The sequence below is a fragment of the Onychomys torridus genome, chromosome 14 (assembly GCF_903995425.1).
Source record: "Onychomys torridus chromosome 14, mOncTor1.1, whole genome shotgun sequence".
Classification (NCBI taxonomy): domain Eukaryota; kingdom Metazoa; phylum Chordata; class Mammalia; order Rodentia; family Cricetidae; genus Onychomys; species Onychomys torridus.
In genome coordinates, this window is record NC_050456.1 from 45,376,064 (window position 1) to 45,401,682 (window position 25,619).

Genomic DNA, 25,619 nt, shown 5'->3' on the forward strand with positions numbered 1-25,619 from the left:
GGGCACCAGACCTAACTATAGATGGTTGTGAGCCACCGTATGGTTGCTGGGAATCGAACTCAGGACCTTTGGAAGAACAGTCAGTACTCTTAACCTCTGAGCCATCTCTCCAGCCCTGTTGTTGTTATTTTTAATCTGGAGTAAATGGAAGCAAGGAAAAACAATTCCCTATCTTGTATTGCGATTCACTTTTTTTTTTTTTTTTTTTAAATCAGAGTTCAAGAAGATGCCTATTTATAAGTTCGCCCAGGCTCAGACCTGCTTCCCAGTTTAGACACATCTTTGAGCTTTGAGTCCTCAGATCTTCTGTGTTTTTTTTTTGTAGGGGGAGGAGTTTGTTTTTGTTTTTCGAGACAAGGTTTCTCTGTGTAGCCCTGACTATCCTAGAACTTGCTCTGTAGTCCAGGTTGGCCTCGAACTCACAGAGAGCCACCAGCCTCTGCCTCCCGAGTGCTGGGATTAAAGACGTGCGCCACCACCGCCGCCAAGCTCTCAGATCTTTTCATTACCGGAAGAGTTTTGCTTACAAGCCCTCTCGTTGCCGGGAAACAGCAGTGCGCCCCGCCTAACAACCGTTGCTATGGGCGGAGACTTCGAGCCCGCGTAGAGTATTTAGGGCGTATGCGGCGATGCGGTCTCAGCTCTCGCGAGGTTTCGTCTTCCGGGAATCGCTGGGGGACGTTCTCGGTGAACTGTGTGGCGATGTGTGGGGACTGTGTGAAGAAGGAGTACCCCAATCGGGTGAGCAAGTGGGCGCCGAGAGCCTCCCTCGGGCTCAGTCTTCGGCCGACATTCCTAGACAGGCCAGGGCCCCCTCTGCAGTCCGGTCATCCAGTGACCCTGGTCTCCGGGCGGCTGGTCCCCTCCCTGGTGGCTGACGTCAGCGGTCCTTCCGGGTCTCCTGGTTTCTAGGGACAACCCGGAAACCTCACCCGGCTTGGCAGCAGCCCCTCAGCCCCTCGTGGCCGTCCCGGCTTCATCCTTCAGCTCGATTTGATGAAATTCTTTTCTCTAATTCTGGCTCTGGGTGAACCGCTGAGGTCACGTTAGAACCCACATCTTTTGAGGCAGGTCTCAGGTAGCCCAGGCTGGCTTCAAACTCCCTATCTAGCCGAGCATAGTCTTGAACGTCTGATCCTCCTGCCTCTACGTCTTGAACGCTGGCATCACAGGCGTGCGCTCCTGGACCCAATATATATGATGATGTTAGGGATAGACCCGAGGGCTTGGTGCATGCTAGGCAAGCTGCCCACCAGTTGAGCTGCATACACCCCCAGCCTCTTGTTCTAACCTACGCCTGAAGATGATAGAACAGATGCCCGGAGAGGAACTACCACTTACCCCAGTATGAGAGCCAAGACTAGACTGAGAAACACCCCCCCCCCCCCCCGTCCCGTCCCTTTATCTCTTCAGCCCTCCCCTTCTCGGTACTGAGGATGGAACTCGGAGCCTGTACCTGCCAGGCAGGCTCTCTACCAACAGATCTGTACCCCCAGCCCTTAAGTCATTGTTTCTCTCAGGCTTAGGAAATATTGAGGCTTGGCTTTTGTTATTCTTTTAGGAATACTTACTGCACTTTGAGGTGTATAGGCAGATTGTTGGTTAGGCTGTAAAGCAGTGGTTCTCAACTTGTGGGTCTTGACCCCTTTGGCGGTTAAACAACCCTTTCACAAGGGTGGCCTAAGACCATCAGAAAATGCAGATGTTTACATTACGATTCATAACAGTAGCAAAATTACAGTTATGAAGTAGCAAAGGAATAATTTTTTTGTTTTGTTTTGTTTTTGGAGACAAGATTTCTCTAGTTTGGAGCCTTTCTTGGATCTCACTCTGTAGACCAGGCTGGCCTCCAACTCACAGAGATCCGCCTGGCTCTGCCTCCCGAGTGCTGGAATTAAAGGTGTGTATTAAAGGGTCGCAGCATTAGGAAGGCTGAGAACCACTGCTGTAAAAGAATGACTCACAAGGCAGCTTTGGGGCTGCATAAGAACTTGCAATTTGGGGAGTATGATTGACAGTTAGTGAAAGGGAAAACTGATAGGGAATGGGATTGCAGTGTTTTCCATCCAAATAAAGTAGCCTTTGGATGATTGTGATTAAGTTAGAGGAGAGAGAAACCCAGCGAAAATAGCAAGGTGAAGGCTTTTTGCCTTGGTTGAGAAGTAAAGCATCTTCATAGCTCTTTCTCTTAGTATTTTGCAAGGTGGTGGCAGCGGCAATGCACACCTTTAATCCCAGCACTTGGGAGCCAGAGGCAGGCAGATCAGAGTTCAAGGCCAGCCAGGGTCTAAAAGTCAAGTTCCAGGACAGCCAGGGCCCCACAGAGAAACCTTGTCTCAAAAAACAAAGCAAAACAAAACAAACAGTATCTCTGTCTATCTATCTGTCTATCTATCTATCTATATCTCTCTATATATAGTGATATGTAAGTCTTTTGAGATTGTTATATAACGTGAATTTTCATATGGTACAACTATTTATTTGGTTTATAAAAATTAGCATTCATTATCAAATTTAAATGTACACTGAAATGGCACAGAAGTGTTTATTCTAGACAAATGCATGTGCACATCTGGCAGTGTGTATAAGAATGCTTGTAAGATCTTTATTTGATGGGTTGGAGAGATGGCTCAGACGTTAAGAGCACTGAGTGTTCTTCCGGAGGTCCTGAGTTCAATTCCCAGCAACCACATAGTGGCTCACAACCATCTGCAATGAGATCTGGCACCCTCTTCTATATACATAATAAATAAATAAATCTTTTTAAAAAAAAGATCTTTATTTGAAATAGTAGACTAGAGCAGAACTCACTTCATAAAAGTAGAGTTGTGAAAGCGAAATCAACTTTATGTGGCTCTCAGATGGGAGTGGTTTTGCCTCCCAAGGGCAGTTGGCAGTATGCAAAGACGTGTTTGTTAGTTGTTTTCAAGACAGGATTTCTCTGTGTAGCCCTGGCTGTCCTGGAACTTGATCTGTAGACCAGGCTGGTCTTGAACTCACAGAGATCTGTCTGCCTCTGCCTCCCAAGTGCTGGGATTAAAGGCATGCACCACCACCGTCCGGCTAGAGACGCTTTTGATGGTCACAGTGGCGGAACTACTGGACAGCTAATGGGTAGAGACCAACTGTTCTGCTGCAGTATACAGGAGAGCTATCAAAACAGAGGGCGTTGCCCTAGAGTTGAGGTTGAGGAGGAACCCTGAAGTAGGGCAACGAAAGCACTAGAATTAGACCCAGCAGTCTGACTTTAGTCTGACAGTATTGATAAAGACATGTAAAGTGCAATTTTAAATCAAGCCAGCTAAAATACAGTGAGAATTTCCTAGAAAGCAAGAAGCTCTTATAAAGTCATTGTATTGATGGCTGCTAAACAGAGTATGCTCAAGAGAGTTGTATAAGGAGCCAGGAAAATTGCTCGATGTGGTGTTGTTGAGAAGGACCTGGATTCAGTTTCCAGCACCCACCTGGCAGCTAGCCACTGTCTTTAACTCCTGTTCCAGGTGACGTAACTTCCTCTCCTGGCTTCCATGAGTACCTGGCAGGTATTCATATAAATAAAATAAAGACAAGTTTTAAACAGAAAGAACCAGGGAGAAGTTTCTGGAAAGTAAGTGTTTTTTTGACTTGACTGGTGGTTCTGTAGTTTGCTTATAATTATTTGTTATTCTGTGTGTTTCTGATTTTATTATTTTTCTACGTTGTGTTTTAGTTTATGCTTTAATATCTAGAGAGAGTTTTTTATGAGTCTTAATTAACATTGCACACTGGGGACCGTGAGGGAAAGTTCCCTGTGGAGCTTACTAACAGAGCTGGTTAGGGCCTAGAGGGGTGGCTCAGAAGTCAAGAGCATTTAATGCTGCAGCAGGAAATTCAAATTCAGTTCCCACCACTCAGATCAGCAGCTCATAGCATCCTGTAACTCTGCCCCCCCTGTATTTTGGGGGGGACAGGTGTGCAAGCACCCCCACATACAGACAAGGACACATACAATTTTAAAATTTTTCATCTTTAAAAAGGAGAGGTTTATTCTTTTCACCACCACCCCAGAAGCAGTAAGATAACTTTATTCAGAGTAAAACGATAGAACAGATTAGAGGATGCATTGGCCTGGCAAGATGGCTTAGCAGGTCAAGGCACTTGCCTGCCAAGCCTGATGACCCAAGTTCCATCCCTAGGACTCACATGGTCGCAGAGGACCAGCTCCTGCAAGTTGTCCTCTGCCCTCCACATGTGGTACAAGTGTGCACCCCCAAAGTAAATACAGAGATGTAATAAAAGAGAGATAGACTGCCAAAATTGAAGAGTGAAGGATAGAGACGATTCTGGAAAGCCTAGAAAGTGCTATTCTAAAGCATTCTCTTGCTTTTATTCTGGTTTAAATAATTAAAGGGCTGTCATGAGAATGAATTAAATGTTTCTTTGGAATTTGAGAAGACATATTTAGAAATAACTAGTGGGTAGATATTAAGAAAGTTTCCCATGCAACTTCAGAGATGGGATGGAGAACTCTAAAGGAATTCAGGGCAGCTTTGTTCAGTAGAAGCTAAATGACCATTTAGAACCCTGGTTAATTCCCATTCGTAGATGGAAATTTTTTTCCAGAATAGGGATTCTTTCAATTAACTGGTGTTAAATCAGGCATATATTTTCACATATTTATTTTTATTATTTTTAATTGCATGTATGTGTGTGGGTGTGGACCATGACATGTTTTAAAGAAGGTGGTGCATGCCTTTGGTCCCAGCACTTGAGAGGCTGTGGGATCTCTGAGTTCAAGGCCAGTGTGGTCTCCAGAGTGAGTTCCAGGGCAGCCAAAGCTACACAGAGAAACTGTGTCTGGAAAAACTAAATAAAATAAAATAATAGAGGCAGTAGCTGTTAAGAAGCTCTTTTATTTATTTATTTTTTTAAAGACATTGTCTACAGAGCCCTCTGGTTGTCTTAAAACTCACTATGCCGACCAGTCTGGCTTTGTTAGGAAGCTCTTAAGTGCACAGTAGTGATATTTAATTATTTATCTTTGGATGGGTGCTTTTCAAAGACTAGAACACACTGAACTAGATTCCCGACAGGGCTCTAGCCTACCAGCCTGTAATGCTCCACTGAGACCTTAAGTTCAAGCATGAATTCACTTGAAGACAGACCACCAATTTGAACCCAGTTTTTATAAATGATTATTATTTTGTGTGTGGATGTGGGTGTGCTGTGGTGAGTGTGTAGGGGTCAGAGGTCAATTTTCAGGAGTCCCATGTCCTCCGCTTGGGCTTCAGGAATGCATTCAGGTCGACACATTTGTATTGCAATCACTTTTACTTGATGAGCCATCTCAATGCCCTCAAGCCCAACTCATTAAAAACACAATTATGAAACATTTTTTCAAGAAAAACATTTTGCAAAACAGTCGGAACTAAAACTGTATTTCTTTTTTCCTTTTTTTATTTGAGAAATTTTTTTATTCAGTTTACATACCAACCACAGATCCCCTTTCTCATCCCTCTTCCCGCTCCCTCCCCCCCACAGCCTCCTCTCCACTCCCCCAGCCCACCCCCATCTCCTCCTCCAAAAGGGTAAGGGCTCCCATGGGGGGTCAGCAAAGCCTGGTACATTCAGTTGAGGCAGGACCAAGCCCCTCCCTCAAGGCTGAGCAAGTAATCCCACCATAGGCTAAAACATTGTCTCATTTTCTAAAATTGTAACAAAATATTTTCAACACAGTGTGAATGAAACTTGTGTATCATTTCTTCCCCTTTAGCTTCATACTCTGTAATGACTCAGCGGTGCTGCAGAAGTGAACAAATAACTGAATCAGATACAAAAATCTATGATTTGGTGATATATATAAATTAAAAATTACATGTTTATATGCTTCATTTAAGAACAGCTACCCAAGTTCATATGCTCAAATTGTTACAAGCGCCAAGCTCACATCCAATTGTGATGAGCCTATGTATGTCAAGTTGGTGGAGGCACTTTGTGCTGAGCACCAAATCAACCTAATTAAGGTTGATGACAACAAGAAGCTAGGGGAATGGGTAGGCCTCTGTAAAATCGATCGGGAGGGGAAACCACGGAAAGTGGTTGGTTGCAGTTGTGTAGTGGTTAAGGACTATGGCAAAGAATCTCAAATTGTCTTAATAGAACTGAAACAATTGTGTGAGTAGGTTTGGGGTTTTGTTTGTTTGTTTGTTTTTTGAGACAGTGTTTCTGTATGTAGTCCTGGTTGTCCTGGAACTCACTCTGTAGACCAGGTTGGCCTTGAACTCAAAGATCTGCCTGCCCCTGCCTCTTGAGTGCTGGGATTAAAGGCATGTGCCACTATGCCATGCCCTCAAATTTGTACGTGTCTCTGTCTCTGTCTCTGTCTCTGTCTCTCTCTCTCTCTCTCTCTCTCTCTCTGTGTGTGTGTGTGTGTGTGTGTGTGTGTGTGTGTGTGTTTGGTTTTTCGAGATAGGCTTTCTCTGTGTAACAGTCCTGACTGCCCTGGAACTCACTGTGTAGAACACACTGGCCTTGAACTCACCTGCTTCTGCCTCCCAAGTGATGGAATTAAGAGTATGCCACCACTGCCCAGCCAAATCTGTAAAATTTTATACTCTACTACTATGAAACTAATAATCTTTGCTGTCATACTCATTTTCACAGTTTTTAGCCATTTATTCTTGTATGCTGTATAACTTTATAAGTCTTTAGCAGAGTTTTATATAAATCACCTTTTCTAAGTGTACTAAACAGCCCAGGCCAGCCATGGCTACACAACAAAACCCTGTCTAAAACAAAGGTGGGGAGGTGAGAATAGATTTGGATGGGCACCTCATAAAAAAATGTAAATGGAAACCAGGAAGACTGTGACCCATTGGGGACATGCAAACTGTGGTAATATTCTCACTTTACATTACTAGAATAGCTAAAGTAAAAAAAAGTGTACAGTACCAAGAGTTGGGGAGATGCGGAGTGACTGCGTGTAAAATGGAGAACTTGAGGCAAGAGAGAGGGATCACTCACTACTCTTGCAGAGACCAGAGTTCAATTCCAGCTCATCAGGCAGCTCACAACTGCCTGTATCTCCAGCTCCAGGTGTATCCAAGACCTCTGGCCTCCATAGGCACTTGTACAGAACTTGTACAAACCCACAAACAGACCACGCACATACACATAATTTTTTTGGTTTTTCGAGACAAGGTTTCTCTGTGTAGCTTTGTGCCTTTCCTGGAACTTGCTTTGGAGACCAGAGATCTGCCTGCCTCTGCCTCCTGAGTGCTTGGGTTAAAGGCATGTGCCACCACCACCCAGCCATAATTTTTTTTTAAATGGAGGCTGGGAGATGGTGGTGCACCAGCACTTGGGAGGCAGAGACAGCTGGATCTTTAAGTTCCAGGACAGGCTGGTCTACAGAGTGAGTTCCAGGACAGCCAGGAATACACAGAGAAACCTCAAAAAAAAAAAATAATAATAATAATAGGAAAACTTGGGAGAAGCATTTGGTAACTTCTTATAAAGTTCAAAAGTACCACTTAAAAGGTAACCTATGTGACCCAGAAATAGAATTTGTAGGCGTTTACCAAGAGAAGAGAAGACCTGTGTCTGTACAAGACTTGTACATGATTCTTCATAGTTGCTTTATTCATAATAGCCCCAAACTGAAGACAGTCCAAATGCCCACCATCGGCTAAATACATGGAATGGTACCTGACAGTAAAAAGCAATGACAAGCATAGGTGTTATATTGAGCAGAAAAAGCCAGTAACAAAAGAATATTCTAATTCCATTTACATAAAATTCTGGAACATGAAAGATCGGAAAGAATAATATTATTGGGTCTCAGATATGCTATGGATGTTGGAGATAGGCTACAGGGAGTGAAGGAGCTTCACGGGATAGTAGTCCATATTTTCATAAAGGTGGTGGTTGCCTGATGGATACGTTCATTTAAAGTCATTCATGCTATGGGATGTTCAGTATGCTGTGAATGTGTTGCTCTGATTGGTTGATAAATAAAATGCTGATTGGCCAGTAGCCAGGCAGAAAGTATAGGCGGGATAAACAGACAAGAATCTGGGGAGTGGAAGGCTGAGTCATTAGACGCCATTCCACCATCCAGGGAGCATCATTTAACGGCACACAGATAAAGCCACGGACGGAATGTGTTGCAACATATAGATGAACAAAAATGGGCTGAGTTTAAATGTAAGAGCTAGTGAGTGGTAGGCCTGAGCTAATGGCTGAGGAGTTTTAATTAATATAAGCTTCTGAGTGATTCATTTTATAAGTGGCCGAGGAGTCTGTGGGGCTGGACAGGACCAGAGAAAACTTCAGCCACACATTCACTGTCCAGGGTATGATAAACACCCTGACCAAAAACATCTTGGGGAGGGAAGGGTCTGTTTGGCTTGCCTGTCCCAGAGTTTGTGTTGGGGGAAGTCAGGCAAGCACCAGTGCAGAAATGCTGCTTGCTGGCTTTCTTTCTATGGCTTGCTCAGCTTGCTTTCTTATACAGTCCAGACCCTCCCACTACCCAGGGGTGGCACTGCCCACAGTGGCCTGGCCCTCCCACATTGGTCATTAATCAAGAAAATGCCCCACAGACATGCCAACAGGCAAGTCGAATGGAGGCAGGTCCTCAATTGGGATTCTCTCCAGATCCAGTTGTGTCCAGTTGACTAATACAAACCAGCATAATAACCTTTACTCTATATATTATACCTAGTAATGCTTTCATATCTGGAAGCCTTACAATTCCAAGGTTTGTTTGGTTTTTTTTCTTCAAAGTGTCTTAAGTCAGTGTCTTTCACGTCGTATCTCTAAACTATATAGTCATATCTTTTTTTAAAATCTATTTAATGTACATTGATGTTTTGCCTGCATGCATGTCTGTGTAAGGGTATGGAATTCCCTGGAACTGGAGTAACAGTTGTGAGCTGTCATGTGGGTGCTGGGAATTGAACCCGGGTCCTCTGGAAAAACAACCAGTGCTCTTAACCTCTGAGCCATCTCTCCAGCCCCATATCTTAATTCCTCCTCCAGAACTAATCTCTTCCTTAATACACAGAGGTAAGACACCCTCAGAAAGGAGAGGTTAATTGTGGTACAGGGAACCAGGAAGACTTCACTGTGCTGTTTAAGATAGCTCTTCCTCCACTAACATGTTGACTCACCCTTGAGTCATCCCTGGAGCTGTGTGTGACATCAGGTACACAGATGCTTTGGAGAAATTGCGAATGATTTTTAAATAATATTAATTATTAAAAATGCTCAACTGGGACTGAAGAGAAGGCTCAGCGGTTAAGAGCACTGGATGCTCTTGCAGAGGACCCAGGTTCAATTCCCAGCACGTACATGGCAGCTCACAGCTGTCTGTAACTCCAGTTCCAGGGGATCCAACACCCTTACACAGACACAAATGTAGGCAGACACTAATTCACATAAATAAATCATTTTAAAAAATGCTCAACCAGGCAGGGAGGTCCTCAGTGGCTAAAAGAGCTTGACGTTCAAGCCTTTTGTCCTGAGTTCAATCCCAGAACCAACACAGGGTGGGAGGACTCCACAGAATTGTCCTCTGACTTCTACACATGGAGCTGTGGCACGTGCACACTGCCTCACCCTCATAATAAAATATATATTTAAAAAACAGAAATAATGGGGGGAAAGTGGGTCGGGAGGGGGAGGACAGGGGAACCCATGGCTGATGTGTAAAATTAAAACACAAATATAATAATAATAATAATAATAATAATAATAATAATTTTTTAAAAAACAGAAATAAGCTGGGCGGTGGTGGCGCATGCCTTTAATCCCAGCACTCGGGAGGCAGAGGCAGGCCTCTGAGTTCGAGGCCAGCCTGGCCTACCAAGTGAGTTCCAGGAAGGGCACAAAGCTACACCGAGAAACCCTGTCTCAAAAAAACAAAAACAAAACAAAACAAAACAAAAAACCAGAACTACTCGGTGTTGCTTAGAACTGGGTTAGATGATCTGTAAAAATGCCGTTCACAGCTGTTAATAGCATCTTTAACAGAGATTTCTCTCTAAGCCAGGAATCTGTTTAGTTTCTTTGCCATTGTGCCAGTCTGGTCAACTGGAGTGCTTAACCTTCTCTGCCTCAGTCACACTTACCCTTAAAGGCTGACATCTGTAGCTGGCATGCTTTCCTCTATTCTGTGGTATTAATAAAGGCTTGAGGGGAAGCTATTTCACAGTGTGTATAGTCACTGTTAGCATTGTCTCACTGTTTCTATTTTGATTGACTTAATTCTAGTTGTTTTGTTTTTTGAGACAGGGTTTCTCTGTAGTTTTGGTGCCTGTCCTGGAACTCACTCTGTATACCAGGCTGGCCTTGAACTCACAGAGATCCGCCTGGCTCTGCCTCTCAAGTGCTGGGATTAAAGGCATGCTCCACCACTGCCTGGCTCTTAATTCTAGTTTTATGGTTGTTCCTTTAGAAATACTTCTAAAATTTTCTAGTTTCTTCATATTGAATGTTGTTTTTCCTTGTCCTTCCTTCCTTCCTTCCTTCCTTCCTTCCTTCCTTCCGTCCGTCCTCTCTCTCTCTCTCTCTCTCTTTCTTTCTTTCTGTCAGAGGAAAACACATTGTTCTCATTTATGAATGGAACTGGAGTTACAGACAGTAGTTGCAAGCTACCATGTTGGTACTGGGAACTGAACCCAGGTCCTTGGAAGAACAGCCCATGCCTCTAAACCTCTGAGCCATCTGTCCAGCCCCCTCCTTGTTATTTCTAAATATTTGGATTTAGTTCTTTTATGTTTGTTTGCTCTGTGGTACAGGGATTGCACCTAAGGCCTGACACATGCTGGACAAATCCACAGAGCAACATCCCCAGCCTTACCTCTCTCTTGTAAACACACTTGTAGTCCTTAAAGATTTCTGAATTTAACAGGTACTTCAAGTATATTTATAAGTAGTAATCTGTAGGAAAGCCAGCTACTTAAAAATGTACTTCAAGCAGGTATGTTCTAGCTGTGTGTTTTGCCTGTAGTGATTTTTGAGTCTATTAATCAGTTTCACCAAATATTTCAAAGTATAAGTAAATTCCTGTCTAATAATTTAGGGAAACACCTGTCTGGAGAATGGATCATTCTTACTGAACTTCACAGGCTGTGCGGTGTGCAATAAGCTGGATTTTATGCTGATCACAAACAGATCCCTGAAGGAGGAAGATGGAGAAGAAATAGTTACCTATGATCGTAAGTAGAGTCTGTTTTGAAATGCAAATCCATTAGCAGGTATCAGGTGTGACATACAGGAGTTCTGAGTGCGCATTCAGTGTTGTGTTACAGCACATAGTTACCTGCCAGTTACTGAGAGGAAAATCCAGTTAGGACTTCCTTTACCTCTCATCTCCACACTGTGACTAACTTTTGTAGGTAACTCAAGTGTGAGATTCAGGCATGGAATTGTTTTAAAATTATTTTTCAGGGGATCCTTTTATTTTCTTATGAGTCAGGTCTTCCTTGCTATGTAGCTCAGGCTAGCCTAAACTTGGGATCTTCCTGTCTCTGCCTCTTCAGCACTGAGATGATAGACATGTGCCATCACACCCAACCAGTTGTAAAGACTTTCTGTCACCTTAAATGAGGTACATACAGAGATTTTATTGCTTGTTTTTGCCTGCCTTTTAAAGTCTGTGTCTCCTCTAAGGTGTATTTTGTTGGAGGGAACAGGGCAATGTGGGTAAGAGCCACAGTTCTGGGGCCACATTCTTAGGTTAACAATTCTTGCTCCAAACCTCCTCTGTCCGCACTTGTCTGCTTACTTCATCACGGTGTGCCTTTGTTTCCTGACAAAGCAATAATATCATGTCTCATTGAATTTGAGATTACATGAATAGCTAAAAAAAAAAAGTGTTTGCCGAGCAGTGGTGGTGCACGCCTTTAATCCCAGCACTCGGGAGGCAGAGGCAGGTGGATCTTTGTGAGTTCTGGGCCAGCCTGGTCTATGGAGTGAGATCCAGGAAGGGCACAAAGCTACACAGAGAAACCCTGTCTTGAAAAACCAAAAAAAAAAAAAAAAGTGTTTAAAGATTATCTGGCACACAGTAACCACACCACAGTTTACTAACTGTTGTTACATAGTTAATAAATATTGTTAGTAGATTATTTTGTTACCATCAAATTCACTTTAACGTCCACCTGGTTTTATTTATACCTGAGTATAGCTGCACATTTATTGTCTTTCCTGAGAATAATAGTAGTATTTGCATAGCCAGATAGCCATACTTTAAAAAACACAGTGCTAGACTTGCTAGCACGGGCCTTTTATTCCAGCTACTTGGTGACAAGCACCTTTACTCAATCTTGCCAGCTTGATCTCAGGTACTCAGGAGGTTGAAAGGTCAAGGCCTGCCTAGGCTACAGAGTGAGTTCAAAACCAGCGCAGGTTTTGAACTTAGTGAGACTTCAACCCAAAAGGGCAGTGGTGGCACACGCCTTTAATCCCAGCACTCAGGAGGTAGGCGGGCAGATCTCGGTGAGTTCAAGGCCAGCCTGGTCTACAGAGTAAGGTTCCAGGATAGCTGGGGCTACACAGAGAAACCCTGTCTTGGGGGAAAAAAAGAAAAAAAAGTGACAAGAAGGTTGGGAATGTAGTCAGTGGTAGAGTGCCTGCTCTAGATCCAATCCTAGTTACAGAAAAACAAACAAATAAACACACCTAAGTACCTGTTGACTTTTTTATAATTTGTGTATTTGTATTTTATGTACATTGGTGTTTCATATGCATGTATGTCTGTGTGAGGGTGTCAGATCCCCTAGAACAGGAGCTACGGACAGTTGTGAGCTACCATGTGGGTGCTGGGAATTGAACCTGGGTCCTCTGGAAGAGCAGCCAGTGCTCTTAACTGCTGAGCCACCTCTCCAGCCCTGTTTGTTGATTTCTGTAGGTAGCTTTCAGTGGGAATTAATATGTATACATTGTGCCTTTGAGTTCAGATCCTGATTAGGTGCTGCTGTGGTAGAGTTGGGATTTCTTGAGGCCAGTATTGGAGTGAGTTTCCTGCTGTGTGAAATGTGAAACAGTTAAGGTTCCTTTTTAGCATTATATGCTAAGAATAGAAATTTCGTTGTTTTAAGAGACTTCCCAGACTTCATTGTGTGTCTTTGTTTTGGCAGATCTGTGTAAGAATTGTCATCATGTAGTAGCGAGACATGAGTATACATTCAGTATCGTGGATGAATTTCAGGTAAATGTCAATATGGGTGTTATTGAGGTGGGATAGAGACTAAAAGTACCCTGGAGCATCTACACACGAATTCTGTAATGAAGGACTAGCAGTTATTAAAGGAGACCAGCCCTGTCTTGTGTAAGCTAGGACACTTGAAGGTGGGTGGGTCTGTATATCCTCACAGGAATCGCTGATCAAAATGTGTGCTTTAAAATGATAGTTCAGTCCTGTCATTTTAGTTAACTAACCCATTATGGGTTCTTTCTTTAAAAAAAGATTTAAAATATTTATTTGTTTTAATGTGTGTGGGTGCATGTGCACACCATGTGAATACTTGGTGCCCACAAAGACCAGAAGAGGGCTCTAGACTCCCTGGAACTGGAGTAACAGATGGTCCGGAGCCACCTTTCGGGTGCTGGGAACTGAACCTGGGTCTTTTGCTGGAGCAACAATGCTCTTGACTTCCGAGCCATCTCTAATCTGCCATTATGGGTTTTTATGAGATTACTGCAGTGATGCCTTTTCTCCAACTGCTGTGGGAATTGCACAGTTGGCTTAATGTAAGTGTTGGCTGCTGGGTGGTAGTGGCAGTAGTGGTGCACACCTTTAATCTCAGCACTCAGGAGGCAGAGGCAGGTGGATCTCTGTGAGTTTGAGGCCAACCTTGTCTACAGAGTAAGTTCTAGGTGTTATCATATCTACTTGGTGGGTATGAAAATCTGATAAGGAGGTTGTCTTTGTTTGCCCTAGTTGGCATGTGGATTTGAGCAACTGTTTGTTCTCAAGTATAGTTATTTTTATATGCATTGGTGTGAGGATGTCACTTCATGGAACTGAATTGCAGACATGTAATTGAACCTCTTAACCACTGAGCCACCTCTCCAGCCCTGCCCCACCCCCTTTGTTTTGTATAATTTGTTAAGCTAAATTGAAAGATAGCTCTATGAAGGTTGGGGAGAAAAGCAGAATCAGTAGAGAAAAGGATTTGTTATGTTAGTCTTCTGCAGTCAGGAGAGCACAGAAGAACTCTGGCCTCTAGTGTAGGCCCAGGGTTGCTGAAGAGCCGCGGGTCTGTGGTCAGGAAGAACCCCAACTGCAGCAGGACCTAGCTCTGGACAAAACAGGACCCAGGGCTCTTTCTCATGCGCTTGTTTTCAGTGTTTCAGACTGACTTTGTGTGGACTGCATATTTATCCACAATATAAGAGTTTATCAGGTTAGAACTCTAAACAGTCAAGGGAATTGTTTCTAGTCATCAAATTTAGATAGTATTTACTTAGGAAAATAAAAGTTAATCAGCCACAGCAGAACCATAAAATAGCATAATACCTTCCACTCATATTTTAAAACTTTTACTTATTTATGTGTGTTGGTGTTTTGCCCTTGTGTATGTCTGTGTACCATGTGCATGCAGTGCCCACAGAGGACAGAAGAAGGTGTCCTATTCCCCCAGAACTGGAGTTACAGTTAGAAATGCCACATGGATGCTGGAAATTGATTAAGGTCCTCTGGAAGAGCAGCTAGTACGCTTAATCACTGTGCCATCTCTCCAGCCCCTAAATTTTACTTAATTTTTATTATGTGTTATGAGTGTTTTGCCTGCATGTATGTATGTGTGTATTTGTATGTATGTATGTATGTATGTATGTATGTATGTATGTATGTATGTATGTATGTGTACCACATCTGTGCCTGGTACCCATGGAGGCCAGAAGAGAGCACTAAATCTCCTGGGATTGAAGTCACACATAGCTGTGAGCTGGCATGTGGGTGTTAGAAACTGAACCCAGGTCTTCTGCAAGAGCAGAAGGAAGAGCGAGTGCCCTTAACTGCTGAGCAATCTCTAGTCCCTCATTCATATTTTTAAGTGGAAATAGGAGCATACATAGTCACATGTGTCAGGATCTGATCTGAAATACTTTGGTTATCACATGTGTCAGGATCTGATCTGAAATAATTTGGTTAATCTAAACATCTTGACCATAACTCTTTAACATACAAAATTTATGCCTTAAAATATTTATATGATATATGTAACTTACATCGAAACCAAGGTCTCAGGGAATAGTAGTGGCCAGATGAGAGTGGTGAGCATTTCATGGGCTTGAAAACCCCTAGCTTGTCTTTCTGAGAGGAAATGAGTGTTTACAGCTCTCTTCCATAAGTGCATGTGAGGTCTTTGAAAGCCCTGAGCAGATACTGAGATCGCCCTTTATGTCCTGAGAGAGCTGTTGTACAGCACTTCCTGAGACCAGGGTCCAGCTGCTTTTCCCTTATGACTGAGTGAAACCACCTTCAAACAGCCCCCAAATTACTTGGAGTAGACACAGGAGAAGGGAAAGGAAGATGGCTTGTAGTCACAATTCCTAGATAATTTCCAGTCCTCCTGAAAACAAAACCCCTTAGTCTGGGCTCTCCCTCGAGTCTTAATTCACCAACATCTGCTCTCACTCAGCCCACATCCTACACTCAGCCATCAGATGGGTTGTTTTTTTAATTATTCTTTTATACTTCCTCATTGGCCTTTCACAGCCATCATTGCTGTGCTCAGGCTCCTTACCCCAAGGCTGTAGCTGGCCCCAGCTTCTCTCTCTCATTTCCCTCAGCTCTTCCATACATACCCCATGTGAAGTATTGTTCCAGCATTACCCTCTCCTCCTCCTTCCTCTTGAATGCTGCTCTACCTCATTTCCTGAGGGGTCACATGGTACTGTCTCCAGAAGCTTTTCTAGGTTGAAAAGTTTTATATTAAAGCTAGCCAAATGCCCTCTTTTGGCCTCTGTGGACACTGCCCATACATATATTAATCTGCAGCACACATACAAATACATATAATTAGAAAAAATGTTTAACGATGGTGGCACGTGGTAAGTCCCCCCACTTGGCCAGGTTGGTAAGAGGTGTCCTGAACTCTCGGGGAGCTGGGTCCCTAGCATCTAAACTTAGAATCTGGGCATACTTTCCCACAGAAGCACTGTAATGTGTGGTTAGATCCCACAGCCTTTGTACAATGCAAGTTTAAAAGGTCGTGCGTTTTCCTGGGAATCTAACTACCACATATATAACATACTCCTGTGGGGAACTACTTGAGAATTCCAAATCATTGACTTACAATGAAATTTGAAGTCCTGCCAGCCCATAAATCAAAGGTTACAAGTGTAATCAGTCTCACTGATTAATAATCTTACCGGGTTATATCATGCATTGTATCAGTTTTATTCCTAAGTCAAGGGTGTTAATTTTGTAAAGGTCAAGGGTGCATTCTTTCCATTGTTCATGACTGACCATTACACACAGCACATTGCAGAACCTGGAAACATTCACTAGAGACTTGACAGTGGTTAGGTTAGTTGAAAATCCCAGCTCTCTATCTTTTTATCTATCTATATATTTCTTTTAATTAATATTTTTATTTTGTTGTTGTTTAGTGTTTTGTTTTGTTTGAGGCCATACTGGGGTGTAAACCCTAGTCCTCATGCTTGCAAAGAGTACTCCATCAGCTGAGCTGCATTCTCAGCAAAATTCAGCTGTGTGTGTGTGTAGTTTCACATAGGCCCTCCCTTCCTCCCTCCCTCCATCCCTCCCTCCCCTCCCTCCGTGTGTGTGTGTGTGTGTGTGTGTGTGTGTGTGTGTGTGTGTGTGTGTACAGGGTCTCGCCTTGTAGCCCAGGCTGACCTCAGCCTTGTGACCCTCCTGCCTCAGTTTCCCAAGTGTGGGATTAGAAGTGTTCTCCATTACACTTTGTTACTTTTGTTTTCATTTCCAGTAAGAGGTTGCCTTCCCAGTGGTGATGTATGGTGGGTTCACAGCAGTCGATACCTTGTAAATTCTTATTACATGTTGTACTCCTGAGTAGTATCTTCTATTCTCTGAGCTTTAGCCTGTATGGATTTCTACTGGGTGTATAGAGGAGACTTTAAAATCACAAGTGCAGAGAGGTAGCTCAGTGGAAGGAGGCCTGCCTGGTATGCACAAAGCCTGGCTTTAGCCTCCAGCACTGAAAATCAGTCAGTTAGCCAGCTGAGGAATTCAAGAGCAGCTTAAACACCGCTGTCTGCTGTGTGCTGGATGTGCCGGTCACAATGGAAAGACACTTGTCTTGACACTTGTGCCCTTGTCACTGTTGGCTCCACGGTCCTCTCTAGTGACTGTCCAGACCGAGAAACACGGCTGGACTGGTCCATTTGCAGACAGCCACATGGGTGTGGAGATACTAGTAGATTCAACACAGACCCTTGTTTTCCTGAACAAGACAAAATATTCTAAAGAGAAAGTGAAAGGGAGCAACTCTGTGACAGCTGTAAGAACAGGACTCTGCCCTAAGGAATCTTGCTTAAAATAAAACCCTTCTGTTAGCAGTCTAGACATTTGTCAAGCACAAGACACATACAACTTAATAAAAATCTAGATACTGAAATAGCCGAACTCTTGGGCAGTTAACTGTTTAAATGTGAGCTGTGGCATGCTAGTGAATTTAATAGACTTTTTTATTTCCTAGGGCTGATAAAGATAGCTTTTTCAGCTTGAGAATGTTACCTCTTTTTCCCCTTTCTGTTGCATAAATATCCTGGAAAGGTATGGCCCTAGAAATACGAATTTGTCCTTAGAAATACACAACCAATCTGCTTTGTTATTTATTTTATTTATTCATTTTTTTAAAAAGAGGTTCATTTGAGCCAATTGGTGGTGGTGCACACCTTTATTCCCAGCACTTGGGAGGCAGAGACAGATTTCTATGAGTTTGGGGCCAGCCTGGTCTACAGAACAAGTTTCAGGGCAGTCAGGGCTACACAGAAAAACAAAACAAACAAAAAAGTTCATTTATTCAATTACTGTTTGTGTATGTGTGTGATGTGTTTGCCATGAAACGTGTAGAGTTCAGAGGTCAACACTTGGGAGTCCATTCTTCTGTTGTGGGATCAAGGTCACCAAGCTTGAGCAGCAAATGCCCTATACCTGCTGAGCTGTCTCACTAGCGCCCCCCCCCTTTTTTTTTTGCAACAAGGTCTCATGGAGAACAGGCTGGCTTTGAACTCCTGATCCTCCTGCCCTCATCTTCTGCGTACTGGGATGCAGTTGTGTGCCACCAGGCCCAGTTTGTGCAGTGCTAGAGCCTGAAGCCGGGGCTTTGTGCATGGTGCGTTAGTACTTTTATCAGCTGAGCTACATGCGGCCCCAGCCCAGGTGTCTTCATTAGTTTAAATAGAAGCACTAAGCAAAATATGGGGCTTTCTTAGTCCAAGAGATGGCCATGTACCTTCAAAATGCTGTTCTTATGTACATAATCAAAAGGTTCCAGGAGTGTGCAGAATACATATAAAACCCTGCTAATAAGTGTTGAAGAGCTAATCTAATGTGCAGCAAGACTCTCAGTGACAATTTGTAGGAAAGCTTTATTGAGCAATTGTGTCTGGAGCATCTTTCTCCCTGTCCCTTGAGGTAATTTTGCACTCTGTCTTGTTCTAGGAGTACACCATGCTGTGTCTGTTGTGTGGCAAAGCTGAAGATACCATCAGTATTCTCCCTGAGGACCCCCGACAAATGGCTCTGTTGTTCTAAGCTTCCTGCGGGTCTGTGTACGATGCTGGCTCGGTTTACATATAGCAGGTCTAATGGTTTGTCTAATAACGAAAGTTCTTTATGGGCTTTTTCTGCTTACATTTACCTACTTGGAAGAAAAAGCAATTTGGGGAGTTGCTGTTTCCTAGAGTCGAGCTCCTCTGCGAAGGTCCCTGTGCACATCAGGGCAGCCAGAGTGGAACGTCTTTGCTAGCTGTTATTTGGCATGTTCTGTACTCAGAGGCTGGAATCCAGGACTCCTTGCAAAAGTCAATGACGAAATGGGGAGGAATTCCTCCTGGTGAACTTAGAGTATGTTGTGCTACAAAAAATAAACAAACAACAACAAAAACCCACAAACAACAAACCACAGTGATTAAGGGATGGTCAGACAAGACTCCCAGTGAACACAGCAGTAGTAATTTGAAAATAAGAGGCTTGATATTGGATTATGGCCCAGAATGTGTCCTCAATATCCATGGGTCCATGGTGATAGCAGTGATTGGGTGGATGGATGGATAAAAATAAGTAAGGGAGGGAGAGAGAGAGAAAGGAAGGGGCGTGGATTTCCCATGTCCTACTTCCTCAGTGTGGGCTGTGTGCCTTCCCTCCAGAGGAGCATGGAGAGGGAAGATTGACTTTGAGGAAGAGAGCCCTAACACACCCCGGCTTAGCCGGGCGATCAAGGTTAATACTGCCAATTCTAGCCATCTTGATGTCTGGCACCCTTGATATGATGCAATGTGAAGATCTCTGTGTTTTTCTTCCCAGAGAGCCATAATCTGTAATCATAAGAACCACCAAGTTCAGTTCTACAGACTGGTAGTATCTTTCAAAGCTACTAAGGTCTTCAAAAATAAGGAAAATCTGAGAAACTAGGAGGCAAAGGAGGCATGGTAACTGAATGTAATGTGACCTAAATGGAAGCCTACCCCAGAGGAAGGACGCATGGGAGAAACCAGAGACACTGAGTAAAGGATGTAGCATAAGTTTATAGGGTCTCATTTACTCCAAAGGGATCGTAGAATGTGTTGTGTGCATAATTGAAAGAGCACTAGCTTGGTGGTGACAGCACTGGCATTTAGACCACATTGTCCTTTGGAAGCAGACAGCCACTGAACAGTACTCTAGACTTCAGTATCCTGTTTCTGTAAAACTAGGCTAACAGAATGTGATATGTACTCCTTTTGCAGTATTGCTAGGAGACCCAAATGAATTAGTGAATGTAAAATACTTCAGAAAGCCGCCTATACAGTGTTCTAGATACAATATGTGCCTTCAGTTCTTAGTCTGACACCCAAACTTAAAGGGAACAGGCATCAGAAACGAAATTGCTGGGGCTGGAAAAATGGCTCATCGGTTAAGAGTACTGGCTACTCTTTTAAAGGACCCGGGTTCAATTCCCAGCGCTGCATGACAGTTCACATCTGTCTGTAACTCAAGTTCCAGGGGATCTGGCATCCTCACACAGGCATACATGCATGCAAAACCCAATGTACATAAAAAAATAAATAAATAAATTGTTTTTGTTTATTTGTTTTTTGTTTTTCAAGACAGTTTCTCTGTATAGCTTTGTGCCTTTCCTAGAACTCACTCTGTAGACCAGGCCGGCCTCGAACTCACAGAGATCCTCCTGGCTCTGCCTCCCGAGTGCTGGGATTAAAGGCATGCGCCACCACAACCCAGCTATAAATAAATCATTAAAAAAAAAAAATTGTTTCCTCATTGTATCTAAGGGTTCCCCACTAAGATATACAAAAAGTGAGCAATTGTACAGTGTTATACCAGGGAACCTTTTTTATTCTGTAGCACTAGTAATAGTAGTGACATTTGAGTGCTGCTCAGTGCCACAGCCTTGAACACACTTACTTACACTGCCATGAGTGTGGGGCCCTTGCCGCCACTGAACACACTTACTCACAGTGTGGGGTCCTTGTAATCCACTTTTAGAGCCAGGAAGAACCTGCATGAAATCAGCAGCTCAGAGTTCACATGCTGCTGCTGTGACCTCCTCCCAGCGTGGGTGCTGGGTGAACATGAGGTATAAAGCTTTGCCAGGTTAGGAAGAGGTCAGTTCAGGTGTCAATGACAGCCCTCCACACCTAGGCTTGTCAGACAAAGATTTATTATTCAGAAAGTTCAGTCAGCTTCTCCAGAAGGGTCAGTTGGTTTATTCCTGGAAAATACTTTTCATTTTGCTACAAATCTATATCTGACCTGCTGAGGAAACCGTTTCATAAAATGAACCCAAAGGCAGAGAACTGCTTCATTTCTGTAAATAGCAGCAGGGAGCGAGTGCAGCCTCTGAATGGCTCCTTTTGGAGTCTGCTGATATTCTGGCTTAGTCATTTGAAGCTGAAGAGTATGATCCTGTGTGCCCTGAAGACACCTCATCTACCACAGAGTATTGTAAAATTGTCCAGCGATTTGGCTATAGCTTAGAAAATGTCAAAGCACAAGGTCCTGTCTGTCTGTTTCACTGCCACTCGGCCAACTGAGTGTTGTGCCTTCTGACACTATCATCTCGAGGAAGTCTTCTGGGGGTCTAACGGATGAAAACGTCTTAAACCTAGTTCTGCTGGTTTCTCGGTTTTCTGTTCAAGGAAAGGCAGATATTCATTAGTCTCTACTATTGAAAGGCACCCACTATGAGTATTAGAACCTTAGCTGCCCTGGCTTCTTTCTCTTTACTCACCTTAGATGATCAATCAGGAGTCTACCTGCCTGGCTTTTGATTTTTATGTGTTTTGTTGGTAGTCAGTTGTATCCCTTTTTATGTTTTTATTTACTTTTTGAAAATTTCATATACTATATTGACATTCTTTCCCCTCCTCCCAGATCCTCCTTCACCTCCCTACCCACCTACCTTCCTTGTCTTTCTCTCAAAACAACAACTACAGAGTAACCATGGCGTCTGCTTGTGTTGGCCAACTACTGAGATAGGCCTGCCCTGGAGTGTGGTTAATGTACCCAGTGACATGCCATTGGAGACAGGTGATTTCCCTTCCCCAGCACCTGTCAATTGCAAATAGCTTCTTGGCTAGCAGTAGGGCTTGTGCCCACTTCCTCTCCTCTGTGCTGGAACTCTGTCTGACTTGAGCTGTGTGGTTTGTTTGTATGTTTGAGGACAGGATCTTACTAGGTAGCCCTTGCTGGCCTGGACTAATATATAATTCTGGCTTGCTTCATAGGCACAGACATCCTCCAGCCTTTGCCTCCCTCCTAGTGCTGATAGTAAAGGTGTGCACCACCATGCCTGGCAGCTTTTGTTAATGTTTATTTTATGTTTCTCTGTGTGTATATTTGCCTCATATATATGGGTGCCCAAAGAGATCAGAATAACATGGCAGATCTCATGGAGCTAGAGTTGTAGCCATTTGTGGCCTTCCCAATGAATGTGGATGCTGGGAACCAAACTTGAGTCCTCTGGAAGAGCAGCAAGTGCTCTTGGGCAGTCTCCCAGCCTCCATAATTGACCTTTAAAAAATTTATGTAATTAAGCTGGGTGGGGTGGTGCATGCCTTTAATCCCAGCACTTGGGAGGCAGACAGAGGCAGACAGATCTCTGAGTTCAAGGCCAGCCTGGTCTACAGAGTGAGTTCCAGGACAGCCAGGACTACACACAAAACCCTGTCTTGAAAAACAACAACAAAACAATTATATAATAATAAAAAATAATTTTTTTTTCTTCAGAATCTTACCCTGTTTGGCCAGGAACTCACTATGTTGAAAGCTAAGCTTTCAACTCTGCTATTTACTACCCCTTTATCCTTGATAGACAGACAGACAGACAGACAGACAGACAGTGGGTGGAGAGAGTGTGTATACATTATATATGGGGGGATTTATTAGCATGGCTTACAGGCTATGGTCCAGCTACTCCAGCAATGGCTGTCTACCAACAGAAGGTCCAAAATTCCAGTAGTTGTTCAGTCCACAAGGCTGGATGTCTCAGCTGGTCTTTAGTATACGCCAGGATCCCCAAGAGGTAGTCTCTAATGTCAGTGAAGGAGTGGACTTGCTAGAGAGGGCAAGCTTCCCTGTTTTGTTTCCTTTATAGAGGCTACCAGCAGAAGGTATGTCCCAGATTAAAAGTGGATCCTCCCACCTCAAAGATCAGGATTGGAAGTGTGTCTTCCCACTTCAAATGATTTAATTAGGAAATAAAAATCCCTCACAGATGTGCCCAGCAATTTGAGTTTTAGTTACTTCTAGATGTTGTCAAATTGACAACCAAGAATAGGCATCACAAGTCCATTATTGTCAACTTGACACACAATCATATCTCCTTATGTCATGCTTAATTTGCAAATTAAAACAATAACCAGGTTACAATAATGTCTAAACACTGATGTAACTATCCCAAATATAATTGCAAATGTGTTATGTATTTAACCAGATTATAATTATGCCTAACATGATATAACTTCCCCATACAACCAAAAATGAATTATAAATTTAGAATTGGTGGCAGTGTTCTTTGAAGGACAAGGACATTCTGTTACCTTTTATCTCAAACATAATAGCCATTGATATATGATAAAGAACTTGAGTAAAGAAAACACAAATATCTGTATAGACGAATTCTTAACAAAATATGACAAATACTCATGTCAATTAAAATCCTCATTTCTGCAACTGACCAAATGGCTGATTTTATAACTACCTTCCTCTACTACCCATTTGTGGTGGTCTGAATGTAATTGGGCCCCCCATAACTCATAGGGAATGGCACTATTAGGAGGTACGGCCTTGTTGGAGGAAGTGTGTCACTGTTGGGGGCTCTTTGAGGATTCCTATGCTCAAGATACTGTCCAGTGTGTCCACATTCCTGTTGCTCTCTGATCAAGATGTAGCCAGCACCATGTCCGCCTGCATGCTACCATGCTCTCTCAGAGGACTGAACCTCTAAAACTGTAAGCGAGCTACCTCAATTAAATATTTTCCTTCAGAAGAGTTGCTGTGGTTATGGGTGTGTCTTCACAGCAATAGAAATCCTAAGACACCATTCTATATTTCCTCCACCTCAGCAGGTCTTGGATTTTTCTGGAGGAGTGACCTGAACCTTCATTCCTGCCTGGATTAGGTTGTTAGAGTTTCCCATTGACTTTAGTCACGGGACATGGTAGCACCAAGAGACATACTGAAGCAGCGGTTCTCAACCTTCCTAATGCTGCGACCCTTTAATACAGTTCCTCATGCTGTGCTGACCCCAGCCATAAAATTAATTCATTGCTTCTTCATAACTGTAATTTTGCTAATGTTAATAATTGTAATGTAAATACCTGTTATGTAGGATATCTGATATGTGACCCCAAAGGGGTCGCAACCCACAGGCTGAGAGCCACTGCCCTGAAGGAGCTGCACTTGAGACATAATCTTTCTTACCTCTGTTGCAGAGAAGCAATCCACTTTCCCCCTTGGTAATCTGGATCAGTCACACCCCTCCTTTTTGAGCTTGTTGCCTAAGGGTACCAGAAGCCCAAAGTGGCCAGGGGGAGGTCTGCGCTTCCAGGTCAGTGGAATGTTTATTATGGCTCCTGCAGGAGCACTCCCCGCTCTGGAACCAGAACTTCTAGTCCAGCAGAACTTAAGGTTGGTGGAGCAGGAAGCAAAAATGTCCCTAGTGAGTTTCCAGGGGCGACAGTGATTGGAACTGTTCCCCTTTCCACCCTTGATTCCTGGACCCATGGATCCTGCCTGTGAGAGCAGCTGTGCTGCATATTGGACATATGTTGGGTTCAAATCAGATACCACCTGCTGGAGGACCCCCTGGCCCAGCCCTCCAGGCTGCTGCCATGTAATTGGCACTATAACTGTCTTCAAAAGGCCTGTGGGTTTCTCTAGATGAACAGAACTTATAGAATTAATCTATATATAGAGAAAAAGAGGTTTATTAGGATGTCTTATAGGTTTTGGTGCTGCCAGTCCAGCTATCTTCTCTCTCTAGAGAGAGAATTCCTCTGGAGTCCCTGTGAATAATGCATATATACTCTGCAGTATGGTCAACTTGGTAATAGTAACTTGGATTATGGCTGGTTAATGGTGTTTATCAGAAAGTTCTAGAATTTGGCTCATATTTGTTAGCCTAAGATGTAGCTGTGGGACATAGTTATAAAGATTTTAAGTCATAACCACCCATTTCAGTCTGTATGTCTTGGTCCCCGAAAGTCACTCCCAAGCTCCTCAATGGCGAGCCCTCAAAAGTGATCCTGGCATTCTTCTAAACTGAGCAGCTTTACCTCAGCGCTTCTGCAGAGCTTATTCATGAGACTTCTTCCTGCTCCTGAGAATCCTCAGGAAAATTTGATTAAAAGACTTTGTTTATTCAGGGAAGTGGATGATTCCATTATATCTTTATGTTATCTGCTGATGGCCCGAGGCTGCCGCTTCTGAGGACAAGGCGTGGGCAAGGTAGGTAGATGAATGAAGGAAAGCGACCCTTACTTTGATTTTACCATCACCCTGGAACGCCATCCTGCCTCTGAGAAAAACTAGTCAGATCCTGGCTGAAGCAAACAGCATTACCCTGCCTAAGTGAAGAGCCCACTTCTACCATTTTTGCCCTCCTGACTCTGTAAAATTATTTATACTGAAATTCTAATTCTTCTGGAATTAGTTATTCGTTTAGTTTGAACCACCTGGAAAAGATGCGACACATTGTGCTGTCATATCACACCCTAAATTGCCAGTGGCTAGTCAGCATCCATGATAACGGTCTGTTAACAGATAGAATCGCAGGCACCATCATGATGCAAACAAAAGTCCACAGTAGCACCCTGCACAAATGCCTTATCCCATTTCATCAGGGAAAGAATTTGTCTTGGTCATTACCACTCTAAAATTAGCATGATCCTTCTGCAAAAGAATTTATACTCCAACT

The 25,619-nt window shown here is 43.3% G+C and overlaps 1 protein-coding gene across 1 annotated transcript; it reads left to right on the forward strand.

The window, feature by feature from the left end:
• The first annotated feature begins 606 nt into the window (after window positions 1-606).
• On the forward strand, window positions 607-20,122 carry Churc1 (churchill domain containing 1). Its single transcript, XM_036206135.1, has 4 exons — window positions 607-741; window positions 11,066-11,201; window positions 13,125-13,195; window positions 18,644-20,122. Exons 1-4 carry the CDS (start codon window positions 622-624, stop codon window positions 18,734-18,736), a joined length of 420 nt encoding a protein of 139 aa, XP_036062028.1. The 5' UTR covers window positions 607-621; the 3' UTR covers window positions 18,737-20,122.
• The last annotated feature ends 5,497 nt before the right edge of the window (window positions 20,123-25,619 follow it).